The sequence below is a fragment of the Stigmatopora argus genome, chromosome 2, assembly GCF_051989625.1.
Source record: "Stigmatopora argus isolate UIUO_Sarg chromosome 2, RoL_Sarg_1.0, whole genome shotgun sequence".
Lineage (NCBI taxonomy): Eukaryota > Metazoa > Chordata > Actinopteri > Syngnathiformes > Syngnathidae > Stigmatopora > Stigmatopora argus.
This window is the reverse complement of record NC_135388.1, coordinates 13,065,905-13,080,156: the sequence shown is the minus strand read 5'-3', so window position 1 is coordinate 13,080,156 and position 14,252 is coordinate 13,065,905. Positions and strand designations below refer to the sequence as shown.

At 40.6% G+C, this 14,252-nt stretch overlaps 1 protein-coding gene across 10 annotated transcripts in view; it reads right to left on the bottom strand.

The window, feature by feature from the left end:
* pax6b (paired box 6b) overlaps nucleotides 1-14,252 on the bottom strand; it is a 33,869-nt gene that overhangs the window by 10,465 nt on the left and 9,152 nt on the right. For 2 of the 10 annotated variants that reach the window (XM_077624692.1, XM_077624684.1), the window contains 6 exons: nucleotides 10,503-10,847; nucleotides 4,882-5,094; nucleotides 2,566-2,619; nucleotides 1,948-1,977; nucleotides 367-497; nucleotides 58-93 (listed from right to left, as the gene is read on the bottom strand). In XM_077624692.1, the coding sequence (XP_077480818.1) occupies nucleotides 58-93; nucleotides 367-497; nucleotides 1,948-1,977; nucleotides 2,566-2,619; nucleotides 4,882-4,894 (264 nt within the window). In that variant the 5' untranslated portion in view covers nucleotides 4,895-5,094; nucleotides 10,503-10,847. Of the gene's footprint in view, nucleotides 1-57; nucleotides 94-366; nucleotides 498-1,947; nucleotides 1,978-2,565; nucleotides 2,620-2,823; nucleotides 2,898-4,881; nucleotides 5,095-5,361; nucleotides 5,450-10,502; nucleotides 10,848-14,252 lie in introns of those variants that run through there. The other 8 variants (XM_077624732.1, XM_077624741.1, XM_077624706.1 and 5 more) reach the window with 8 other exon arrangements.

Genomic DNA, 14,252 nt, shown 5'->3' with positions numbered 1-14,252 from the left:
TCCATTATTTAGGACTATCCGGGGAATTTCATGTGATGGCGTTCAAGTCATTATCACCTTTTCACTGTCCACCACTTGGACTTCATCATGGGTCTATAAACACAGAAAATATGCCTTGAATGGTTAGGCATTTTCTACAGTAAATCTATCTCTCTTTTTCCTTTAATTTTCTTTCTTGATTTGAATTTAGAGCAGGCATATCTTTGAATCCTCTTCTTTTTTTTATGTCCACAGTCCCAAAAAAACAAGTGCGCATTGTTTGCAGTTGCGCACTTATTACCAAGCTGTTTAGTGAGGTAAAAAAAATGTTTGGGGGGAGAAAAAAAATGAAAAATGGAAATAAGGAAATAGGAGCGAATAGCTCACCTGTAGTATCCGGGAGATATCGCAGGGCCGAGCACCGCTGTGGGCGAGTTCGACGATTTTCTGCCTGGTGGAGTCCGGTAACGGTCTGCCGTTTACGAAAACGCCGCCGAGCTGGTTGACGCCGCTGTGACCTGCGTGGGCACACGAAAAAACGCTTAAAATCCAGACAAAAATTAAACGTACACGGAGGTTAAAAAAATTAAAATAAAAAAAAAGTGATTTCCTCTTGCACTTAATGATCGAATCTGCTTTTTTCTCAAAATAAAACATGCAGACTTCAACGATTAGATGTCAAAACAACAGCGTCGGAATCCATCTTGGCTCAAAAAATGAAGCTTTTAGTACTTGAAATCGCCTGTCTATAAAAGTCCAAAACATGCAAAAAAAAAAACGAGCGATAGGGGACACGTTTGGGAAGATTTTTTTTTTTTTAAGAATCAATCATGGAGCCCCGCAAACCTGAAGCCGAAAGGGAGCGAGGACTCCCGGCTGCGTCCGCCCCGCACTCCGTGTCCGTGTCCGCGCCTGCTGCCTTCCCCTGCGCTGCCTCCCGCTACATTGACTCGTGGAGCCAGGGCTCCTTAGCCATAAATAAGCTCCAAATATAGACGAAGGGGGGGAAGCAAATATGATGAGCCTGGCTGACATTTGTCTTGAAAATAAAGCTCGCCGCACGTCAAAGTTTGAGCTTAATTTCTGGGAATGGGCGGAAGTCGCCTCGGATCATGCACGGGAGGCTAATTGAAAAGATCAGTTGGAGCACTTTTGTGGCAGCCACGTCACTTTGTGACACGGCTCCCGCGCTGGGAAATCGCATCGTCACGACAAATAGTAGCATGATAAAAAACGAGCCTTTCTGTCTGCATTTGGATATCACTCAGACCCGATTGGAGGCTACTCGTTTCCCCTCCGAGGGGGAGTCTTTGCTTTTTAAGGGGGCCCGAGGGCGGGGGGTCTGCGCGCGGTCACACAAACGAGGGCGCGCCCGGAATCTTAACATATTAAAAGTGACATGTAGTGTTTTTTTTTTCTCGCCCTCTCTCCCCCCGCCTCCCTTTTTTTTGCTCTTCGCAGCCTTGTTTGTATTTGACAACAAACGCGCACAGCAGTGTTTGCGCGCTTCTTGATAGGATCACTCCGTGTAATAATCTTCCATCCTACCCCTGATTGATGCTAAATCCACTATCATGCCCGTCGCTAATACCAGGATTAGATGGAATTAATAGACTTGCTCCTTCACCTTTGATTTATCAATGTCATAATTAGCGTAAATTGACTACAAATAGAAAAAAAACAGCCTGGATCAATAAAAAAAAGCTGTCATCTGAGTCTTAATCATGGCTCAATTCCCCCAAGTGCCCGCTGGCGCTGATCACGCCGGCAAAGCATATGGTGTCATTTTGAGACGCTCCCCGCACAAAAGACGGCCGCGACCTCTGGACAACCCGTGGAAAAGCCCCCCGTTTTGGGCCCGTGCGTAAAACCTTTAATTTATTTTATTCATTTAATTTTTGCGCACACATTACAGCACAGACACGAGTGCATATGGAAGATGTAATGAAATAAAGTGATGGCACACACCTTCATCACAGATGTCATACACCTCTTGTCCAGCAGCAAGAGAGAAAACGTTCATGTTTAACCTTTTTGTTGTTGTTCTTTTCACCAGGAATTAAGACAGCATTCAACGCACGACTTCAATAAAGCGCGACTTCCGGTCTAGCCACGTGTGGTGTGTGTGTGTGTAAGTGTGTGTGGGAGAGAGAGACTTGAAAATGACGCACTCATTTGCATAAAGACATTATTTCTCCCTGCTCATGTTTCATGCAAGCATAGCCTCGGACGGCTTTAACGCTAATGCAGGCGCCTGTGCAATTATTTAATAGCAATTCAAGCAGAAAGAAAAATAGTCCAACCCCCACTTTTCTCCAGCTCGTCTTATTAACTTGTTCAATAATAACTTTCATTGCACCCCCAAAAAATGAATTAGCATGAAATGGTTGTCAAATAAGTGACAACGTACCTCCCTAATGTCAGTCATGCAAAATAAGGCCGAGAATACATTTCCTCCTCGTCTTTTAATTTCTTTTTTCCCCCATTTTCCACCCAACGTTATAACAACCACGACAGGGTTGGTCATGCAAACACACACATTTGAAAGTTTGACAGCAAATAAAGAATTGCAAAAACCAAACTTACTGTTCTGCATCATCGAGGCTACGCCAGACTCCCACGTGGCTTGATTGTGGTACTCTATAAGCATCACAGGGGAAATTACAAATTAGAAACAAATTCCCATTCAAAAAAGCAAAACCACCTTTGTTTTTTTTCCATTAAAATATGTTTCCATCAACTCGTTTTTTTAAATAGTTTTTTTTTTACTGTGAAAAGATTTAGTGCAATTTAGCATCCTCGTTTGTGTTGCATGTTTGTCATTTTTTTGCATATTAAACTTGCCTGGAAACAGAGTTGACTGTCCACTGTATTACAATTTAGTCAATCATCTGCCGTTTTCACTATTTAATGCCTCCCTATAGGACAGAGCAAAACAAGGCATTAGCACAGCCAAAGCTACTGGTGTCCCTCAAATCTCAAACTCTTATTTAAACTTACAATTACATTTGAAGGAAAATTCTCCTATTTCGCCTCAATGTTATTTTTCTATACTTCCAGCTCATTTTTTTTCAAAATAAAAAATCCAACTTTAAACTGTCGTCCAAATTGTTTTCATATCCACCACAATTGATTTGAATACGCATTTTTTTCCAGGCCACTTCAAATGATGCCAAAAAGCCTTAATATTTTTGCTTCATTTCTTTTTCTAACTTCATCCCAGGCTAAAACAAAAAAAATGTACAGTGCTGGGCCCGGGAGGGTCATCGACAATGCCCCCCTCAAAGACCCCCTCAAAGACCCCCTCAAAGACTCCCTCAAAGACTCCCTCAAACCCGGGGCGACAGCTCGGCCTGGCCCGCTAAAAACATGCACAGCTTCCCCACTAAACACACCAACAAGTTCACATTAATACAAAGAGCCGGAGGCACGCATCCCACCCCCTTCGGGACCATTCACACACATTCTCTCACACACATTCAACACACACATGCGGCCGTGACCCCGGTGCAGCAGGCGTGTGAATGCTGTTTTTGTTTTTCTGTTTTTTTTTAAAGTAGGAGAAACAGAAGTATTTCTTAGTGTTCAATATTTGGAGCTGCTTGTTTGGTGGCCGTTGTAAAGCGCGTCCACACACACACGCACACACACACAAACACACACACACACACACACACACACACACAAGAGCGCAGTAGGGCGCTCAATTGGGAAAAAGACAAATGCATGAGAAGAAGCTTTTCAATTGGGGGGCGAAGATAAGAAAAAAAAGTGGGAGGCTGTGAGGGAGAAGTTTTTTTTTTGGTGTGTGTGTGTGTGTTGTGATCACGATTAAAATGGCCCTAATATACCAGGCTGTGTTTTGGGGGGCCAAAGTGTGCACTTGTTCAGTCATTAATCACATTGAAAATTCCATCACACGCAAAGCACGTGTAAAGCAAGATTTTCCGGGAACGCTCTTGAATATAAAATTATGAGTTGAAATAAGCATTATTTTAAGTGACACCGTATAAGGAGCTTTTCAGCTTGTAAGGCGCAGGTGGTTAATCATTTATTTTAGGTCGAAAGCTCAAACGTTGTTGTCGCCGGGGTTAACCATACCATCTAATCTGCATTTCTTTTGCTTCGGTAATCCGGAAAAACAATGTCTTAATTTAATATGCTTATTCTGATACGCAGAGAAAGTACATGCACGCAGGCCTCATTTTTTGTTATAAACTTGGGACACACTGATTTTGCAAGATGATGTCTATGTTAAAAATCTAATTGGGCAGGCATTTCAAGACAGTTAAAATGATTTCAATATTTTTAAAGTTGTGTTTAATATTTGTAATATTGAGAATTATCTATAATAAAATGTATCATTCAGAAAAAAAATACTTTAATTTATTTGGGGACAAGATTGAAATATCTACTTGCGTGTTGGTTAATATTATCAGAGGGAATATTGAAATGCGAATTTTAATTAAATTTTGATTTTTAACGTGATGGAAAATTTAATTCAATAATTTTAAAATAGGTGGGCAATTTAGTGGCATTTTGTTGTTGTTAATAAGTGTAAATGGGGGCCGGGGCTGCGTATTTTTCTTGGCTGAGTGGTCGGCATGAATCAATCTGACGCCTTTGCTCAACGGGTCATTGCGCCCAATTCTCCACGATGATCACTGGCTTGGCCCAACGTGACTTTTTTGCTCCACTTCTCAATACGGCAAAATGAATCATATTGAACTGGTTAAAAAAATATTTGAAATTATTTAACTTTTTTTTAAAAATTAGAGACAGCAGGATAAAATATCCTGAAAAGTTAACCCAGCACTAAATGACTGTGAGAAATGATCAAGGGGAATAAAATCAGCCATTTAAAAGTCAACAAAAAAATATATTTTCAAAAAAAAATCTCACCTTTTTGAGGCATCCTGTCGCTGTCAAAACCAAACTATGCAGCCTTGATTGTCCGCGGCCCACACAGAAAAAGAAAAAAAAATGTGGGGGGAAAAAACACCCACGATGATGACCGGTCTTCTCTCGTGGAAGTGAAGGAAGGAGGTTCGGATGAACAAAAAAAATAGTTTCCAAAAGGGTGCTGGAGAGGAGAAGGAGACGGAGGGGATATCCCTGCGAAGGAGACAGAGATTGACAGTGAACTCAGATGTCAGAACGCAGCGAATTTGGCGTGGATGTGCGCTGGCGTGGGAGAGAGCGAATGAGAGAGTGGGTAAGAGAGAGAGTGGGGAAGCGAGAGAGCGAGAGAGAGAGAGAGAAAGAGAGGGAGAGAGAGAGAGAGGGAGAGATAGAGAGTGAGAGGGAGAGAGAGAAGGGAGGGGGAGGCCGTGGAAGAAGGGGGAGGCGTTTGGGGGTGAGGGTTAGAAAGAATGAACACACCTATGCTGATTGGAGAAGGGAGAACAAGTGTATTAATGTATGTGCTCCTTCCTCCTGCTCCGCCGCTCTTCACTGGCCCATTAGCGCGACCCGACCTCTGTCATCATCAACCCCGCTCCCCCCCACCCACACACATATAAACACCACCCCAGCCCTCCACCCCCCACCCATGCACCACGGCCAAAAGCGGGAAACTGGGCCGAGTCACAGCGAGAGAAAAGAGAGAGATAGACAGTGGGGGTGTCATATCCCCTCCTTCCCTCACTCAAAACTCCCAAACCCCTTTAATCAGACCAGTGCATGCAAATGGGATGATGCGTTCACTTGCTGAATATTGCACACACAAGAAAGGAAGCGCCACACATTACGATACACACTCATTTGGGTCCAAAAAGCGTGCGCGCGTGCGTGTGTGGGGGGGGGGGGGGGGGTGATGGGGGGGTCGACTATGATGTTGCACGAGAGGGCACTATACTCAAGACTAAAAAGCAAAGCCCCGTCCTGTACTGCAAGCTAGAAGAAATGCCAATGATTAGAGAGCCGCATTCAATAGGGAAAAATATATATAAAAAGTAGAAATAACAGGGAACTAAACATATTCCTATTGTTCACATTATTTTACTCAAAGTACATTAAAATGGAGCAGAGACAACTATCTAATTCGGGGACGTAATACCTTATCAAAAGTTATAGCCCAACATTATGCTGCCCGTTGATGAGCGGCCTTAAACACAACCTAACATAAATGTATTTTGCATGTTACATAAATCAACACAGGATTTACAAGAATTTAAAAAACGCAAAAAAATCTCTAAACCCTTGCAACAATTTTAACACAAATGTTATTTTATCTTCTTTAGGTGATTAATTGTCACTTACGCTCAATAACAAGGATAAAATAAATGCCCCAGAGGTTAAAAAAATGCACTCCAAATTAGGATTAATGTCCAAGACATTTGGTTATTTGGTGCAAGAACCACTGGATTATATATATATATGTATATATATATATATATATATATATATATATATATATATATATATATATATATATATATATATATATATACACATATATACATTATACATATATACATTATACAATATATATACACATATATACAATATATATATATATATATATATATATATATATATATATATATATATATATATATATATATATATATATATATACATATATATAAAGTCATTACCCGCATTTAGAAACAATATTATATTTGTACATTCATTTCCACAATAAATCCCAAACTTCTAATGGCTTCAGTGAGTTTTTTGGGGGGTCTATTCCTTTCCATATGCAGTCCATCTCCAACCACCACGTGCTTTTGTTGACTCTTTTGGGTATCACCCCCAGCCAGCCCCTTCCACCCCTCCCCTCCTGTCAACAAGAGGACCCGTGCGTAAAAGAGCGCAGCCTTTAGGCAAGCTCGGCTGATTTTTATGGACACATTTGCCCGGCAAAGGCCGGCCGACGTCACTCGGCGCACCAAATAGCACGCGTAAAATAAAAGTGGAGCAAATGAGTGTGTAGCCATGGCCACACGCTCCCCCGATAATAAAACAGTGCTGGCCCTGAAAGGCAGCCTTATTAGGGCACACCTCACCGCACCCCAAAAGCAACCCCTCTGCGCCAAAATGGCGAAGAGGGTTGAAGGGGGGGGGGGGGGGGGGGGGGGGGTGTTTTGCAAAAAAAAGGAAGAGTTGCAGGCCGAAAAAAGGGGGTGCAAAAAAAGGCAAAACATGCAGGAGGGGGAAGGGAGAAAACGCTCCTTTTTGGAAATGGGGGTGCCGTGATGAAATGAAGTCACGGAGGCCTACACTTGACTTTCTTTGACGTGTGAAAAAAAAGTGGGAGAAGTCAGAGCTCATCAATAAAACACTTTGAAAGTGAAAGAGGGCTCCCTAACAACCATCACATTCCACACTCGGCCTTCAATGAGGAGACAAACGAGGCTGCCAGAGAGTGAGAGAAGGAGAGAGTAGAGTGAGAGAGGAAGAGAGAGAGAGACGGGGGCGATGGAGAGAGAGAGGAGGGAAGGGTAGAGAGAGAGAGAGAGGGGTTTGCCTGAATGGGGGCCCTCAGTGGGCCGGCGAGATAATGAGCTGAGAGGAGCGGCTCAAAACTGTCACTGTGAGGGTCCCGCAGCGATGAACAACACTTTGGCCAATTCTCCTTCATCAAACAAGCCGTAAACTAAACGAGCACATTCATGGTGCTTCTTTTCCTTTGCAGCCTTGTTCCTCCTCACTTGGACTGGTGGCTCAAGAGCATAGGACACACACACTCACACACACTCACACACGCACACACAGACTGAGTGACACCTCACTTGCAGTCATTAGGACCCCTCATGTTCGTTACTGTTAACCTGCGCACACAGAGAGCTCCACTGTGTTCTTTGTCATATTTCAAAAGGACAGAGAGGGCATGAGGAAGCTATTTTTTATGTAACCAAGTAATTGTTACATTTAGGAAAACATATAAAGTCGTGAAATATATAATGATTTTTTTTTAAAAAGTGATCCTCTCATGTTAACTAAGTTTGAAGAAAATGGGACACTTTTTGGTGAGGTAAATCGATTTAGCAGGTAGAGTTGCATATAAAATTGAGTAAGGATGAATCATGTTTTTTTTCATATCCAGTAATTTATTAGGTCAACAATGGAATTTGTTTGAAATTTGACTCCATAATTGGACTTCACCTTTAATATGGCACGAAAAGGGTGGGCTAACTATAGGAGCGTGGGCTAATTCTGGCCCAAACATATACAAGTCCAAGAAATGCACATGTATGAAAATATAATGCATTATGCGTGATACATAATATATAGTGAGGTGCAAAAAATATTTTCAGTGTGTGTGGTTGCTGGAGATAATTTCACAAATAAGGTTATGGCCCTTGTAGAATATTATACAAATGGAAATTTAAAGAAAACATTTTAAAGAAAAAAAATCAGCATGTAAAATTTGTATGCACTGGCTATAATTCAGGAAAAAATGTTGTTATCTATTTCTAATATTTTGCATTGCATGAGTACCGTTTTTGTTGCTAACAATAGATTACATAATAAATATATGATTGCCCTAAAATGTGCTTCTGCATTGGACATTTAATATTAAGTTAAACAAGGAATATTTTAGCCTAAACATATAGCACACTTTACATATGCACATATTTCACCTACTTTGATTTAGCCACTACAATAGATATATGAGTGGCAGTCAAAACCGAGCAAGTAAAAGTACAGTCAGTCGCATTTGATGGTACAGTACAAAACGACGATATAGTTGCTATTGTAATTCATCTAATGTCGAGACTCATCCAAAAACAATAATAGTCTACCTTGGCTGAGCAAAGTGTTATTGCGGCTCAGTGGTCACAGGCTGCAGCTGTCAAAAACTCACCCCTCTATTAACCTTCCTCCCTGACAAAGACACACAATCCCACATGAGTGTGTCAAGTAGTTTTCTTTGGAAACAATACCTCATGTTATTGATTTCTCCTGGTTAAGCTGTAAATCCTAATTCCTTGTCTCCTCCGTCCTCTCTTCGCTGCCTCTGGAGACCTTGCATGCCAATAGGCCCTCCGCCTGCTTTGCACAGTGGGAGCATAATATTTCCTACATGTACTGAGGTAAATTGATGGGCAGCAAATAGAGAGCAGAGGGGGAGGGGGTCTCGTATGGCCTGATGTTGGAAAAGCAATTAGCCCAATTCGGATTAGCAGCAACTAATGTCAGGCCTTGAAAAGAAAGCCTAATCTGGCCAAAGCACCCCCCCCCCTCCCACACCGGTAATGTGCTTTTTGTACCTCAAACTGGAAACTTTGGAAAACCAAATATATATATATATATATATATATATATATATATATATATATATATATATATATATATATATATATATATATATATATATATATATATATATATATATATATATATATATATATATATATATATATATATATATATATATATATATATATATATGTATATATATTAGCAAAATAAAAATGAAGGGGACACCTCCAATTGGGAAAAGCATAAGAGCAATAATTATATAGTTTTTGTTTTGATTTTTTTGTTTCTGGAGTGGGTGGGGAGTAAATAATTATTACCAACATTAAATGGGAGATGTAAAACATGTGCAAAATTGTTTAGGAGTGTCAAAAAAAAAAGAATAAAGGAATGTGAGGAACTAATGAATGTTTTTGTGTGTATATTAAATAAATAATTGTAGTATGATATTCTGATGTAATATGTTCCAATAATATGGTCCAATATGTAAGATATTTATAAAATGTTTGTTGTATTAAATAAAATATGGTTTACATTTTTATATGTATCTTATAATGAATTTAAAATGAACTAATAAATACTACAATGAATTTAACACATTGTTAAATTCTTTCTAAATGTATGTGTTTGACACAATGACCTGTCAATCATGGCATCGTTACATTTTGTGAGTTCTATGTCGCTTGAATGAGGACATCTGTTCGTTAACAATGAGTAATCAGGGTTTAGCAACCATATTAGACAAAAAGTGACCTGATAAATGGACTTTCTTGGGGCTAACTTTCTGTTCTTGTTAACATTTGTATCTTGATATTCTACTCATTATCACAGCTACAATTATTCATTCATCATGTATTTATTTATTATTGTTTCATTACTAGGAAAGTAAATGTAAATATTTTCACAGAAGCTCTCTGCAGGGAAGAGTCAGTGGTTTTAATGTTGTCACAGCACCCGCTCGCCATGCACAATGCACACGCGTGACAGGAGAAAACGCTGAAGTAACCTGACAAACTCTCACACTCAACACTAATACTGTCTGGACGTGCTTGCAGACATTTGTCGACCTATGCCTGACTAATATAGACCTGTTTTATCTGTTCATTCTGGCCCTGGTGAATGTGTCATTTAGGATGCAGCAGTTTATTTTAATTTGCATGATGATTTTTTTAAGGCAGGCATTTGGGGATGCCTTTTCGTAAGAAGAGATGTGCACCCACAGAGTAATTACTCGCTTTCCATGTGTCCAAAAAATGAAATAAATGAATGTGGGGATGAGCTCAAGTGAAAGAGTGAAAAGTAAAACTTGAACTCACCAGTTGACAAGGAAAAGCAGATTCCAAGTGGTATCCTGTCCTTGTAAAAAAGCACTTCTTCTTTTCCCCGTGTATCTCACCCGCAGATCTCTGGCAGAAGAAAATTGCCCAAGCTTTAGATCCGTGGCAGTGTGGAAATGTCAATGAGAGTGAGTGGTGAGGTGGGAGGAAAAAAAGGGGAGCTTCTTAGCTTCAACTTTCCAGGCTGAATCAGGCCAAAGCCTCCTGCGATTGGCTGCAGCGATGCGTTCACGTCACACCTCCGCCGGGACGCCGTCCTCAGAGAATGGAGAAGCGCTCCATGGAGGTGGTGGGGCCCGTGGGCGGGTCCCTGCATCAATCCCTCTGCCGGAAGAAGTTTGAATACTATTAATATTTTAGTTTCAAAAGACAAATGTTGAACAAGTTGAAATTTTGATAGAAAATTAACACCCCACAACAACAATTGATGTATACCATAAGATAAGCCATGTTGGTTTTTAAAAAAAATCACAATTATAAGACACTTTTATGATAATGTTAAGGATAAAAATTCAAAACATAATAATAATACTGATAAATAACAACATTTCATGTAAAATAGCAGGTCATCCTTAAATCTCTTGTAAAAATTTGGCCAGATTTAAATCATTTATCACAACACAAGGCATAAAATTGCTGTGAATCAAGTAAAACAATTCAATTTCTTTATACGCATTGTTGTGTTTGCGCATGCTCAGTATACATGCAACAGGTGTGGACAGTTCGTGTCAATTTATCATAAACTTTTTGCCTTTTAGGCGCACAGCTTCATAAAACAGGCCTATAATATAGAGTCTGGCTTTTAGTGAGGAAGGTTAAAAGCCTTGCGCGCCTCTTCCACAAGCTGACGTGCTTTGTGTCAATTTGAACAAGGCAGAGTGTAAATGGACAACCGTGACGACCGCCCGTCTCCCAGGAAGAGGACAGGCACCGGGGGCACCGGGGGCAGCATGCAGACAGGCACGGGCCGGTCAGGTCTGGTCCGCCTGTTCCATTATTATTTGGATGGATGTCCATTAGGAGCGACGGTACCGTGCAACGCAGCAGGGTGCTCGACATCCGTGCTGGAAACCGCACGGGCCGTCCCTATCCCGCCCCCCACCCTTTGCTTATCAGGCTGTCAATAAACAGAGACGGGCTGCAGTGGTGGAAGCCAGGTGCTGCCTTTCCCTGCAACCCCCCCTCGCTCTCCAGGACCTGATCAGGCGTGAACGCAAATCTGTCCGCTGCCATTCTCCCTCGGCCGTCACCACGTTGACTTAGTAGTGCCCCCACTAAAACCACGCGTGCATTGATTGTTTTATGGGAAATGGGCCTTTACGGTATCTATTTTACAACATGTCCACCTCGTCTCCACGGCGACCACGTGGGAAGTAGGGATGAGTTTGGACTCTGCACGTTCGCTTTTTTAATTGGCGTGCGTAACTTTTTAACAAACGATGTCATGATTGACTACATCACTCATGACACTGGTTCCTCTCGTCAAGTTAGATTTCATTTTTGTTTGCTTGTTTTTTACATCCTACCGCGACTCTGCTCAAAAGACATCTTTATCCATTGAAACGAATAGAACGACCACAGATTCAGGCTCGAACACGCATATTCACACTAAAAAAGCAAACATAAAAAAAAAAACTTTACTACAGAAGGTAAATTTCATGATGATGCCTTTTGTGTTCTGTCCTTGGAGGACGTTTAGGTTTGTCACAGGCATTTAAATATGGCCAGTGATGGCTACATTAATACGATAATGATGAAAAAAGTCAGTTGAATGAGAAAGATTCTCAAAAATGTTGATCAAAACTCTATATTGACTCAACTGGTTGCTGCAAAGTTTTGGTCCAACCATCACAAGTACTACTTTTGTTTGAAATGCATGATAAAAAAAATCATGGTCTTTCAAAAGTCTGTGTTAACTCCAGATTAAAATTCCTTGCAAGTAATTCACAGTCAAAGTTCCATCATTTGTTAGAAAAATATGCCTGAAACATTAAATCATGCATGATTGACCTCAGTAAACTCTCATGACACTTCAGATAACTGACAATCTCAAGGATGAATTGGACAGATATTCAATTCCATATTGTTCTGCTCTTAGGGTAACGCATGCAGATCGTGTCTACGGTTTTTTTGTAGACGTGAGCTGTAGGTAGGCTTGGGTACTGAGACCTTTTGTTAATTTGGTACTGGTTCCGAAACAACTGATGGTCACTGGACCAAATAAAAACAAACAATATGGTGCCTTAGCGTACGTGCCCTCTGATTGCTTGCTTGTTTGTTTTCCTAGTGCATTGTTGCCCCACCAGTGGATCTTTGATGTAGTTAACCCAAATTCTGTAGGTGTTGATGACATCTTGAGTTCATAATGTATGCAGACATTGTTAATAAGACGGGCTAACTTTTGTTTACAGTCAAGTGGCACTAATAGGTCTGTCAAACCCTACATTTTTACATTGCATAACATTTCAAGTTGAGCTATCCAAATTAACGTTCTATTTTTGATCAATTCAACAGACTCCACTTTTCAAGAGAAGGAAGGTAAGCAATATTTTTTAATGATATACTCGAAATTGTATTTAGTTTGAAATTGTAAATGGAATAAAATGTTTTTGACTAAGTTTGTGTGCTGAGGGGGACGGTGGCATGTTAATGTTCAAAAACTAATGTAGCAAGTGAAGCATTTTAAAAAAAGGACTAAATGATATTCAAACTCTATCTTAGGTACGTGTGAAAGAGTTTTTTGCTGAACTGAAGACGTGAATAACCTATCCTCTTGCATCAATGAGCGGGCTTCTTCACATATCCTTAATGGACGATGCACTTGTGGCACACGTTTGCAAAGTATACAAACGATATCTCTATGCCTGTGACTTGATTGCAGACTTACAAGTGGCTTAAAACGAACAGTCTATGCTGAAATATAGACCAACTCTGCGGTGGGGCAAAAAAGGAGCAATTTTAATTCATAAAATTGTCCTGTCAATTACACAACCTGGCCACGCCTATATGTCAATCTCATTGCGGAACAATCTGCCAAATTCCAAAAAGTATGGCGAGCTTCGCACTGACATGAAAATCCAGTTACACCATCTTTTATGCCTGAGCACGCTGTGCCACCTATGAAAACAAGAATGTTTTGCTTCTCCATCGGCTTTTCTTGAATGCCAGCAGAAACAGCCGTTATGAAAACTGGAAACTGAACTTTAACAAATTCCTGAGAACAACGCAAGAATATAAATAACAAAAACATGGGTTGTACTCAACTTCGGAATAAAGTAAATACGTACTTGCCAAATAGAAACTGTTAATTTAGTTCTATTAGAATGCTGTAATTTAATCCAAAAATGATTTTTGTGTTTTTGAAGGCCTGTTGCACGCTTGCCTCTCAGATAACAGGCATGATGAGAGTATGTCCTCCACAAATATATTCAATTTAAGATACACTGTCCAGACTGTGTATAGCCTAATTACCTCTTGTGTACACACGGTCACACAAATACTATCTTTCCCCCCACGTGTGTGAAATGTTTTAATAAGCCCCTCTACGCTCTGCAGTGTGTGGTTTGATTTGTTTTCCCTCCCCGCTCCCGAGGCCCTGCATGGAGACATTAGCCGAATTCCCCCGGGGTGATTGGATGCAATTTGTCCAGAGTAGACAGCCACGTCCTGGATGTTAGGAATTCACTTTGGCTCAACGTGACAAGGCTGACTTCGATCTACGATTGCATC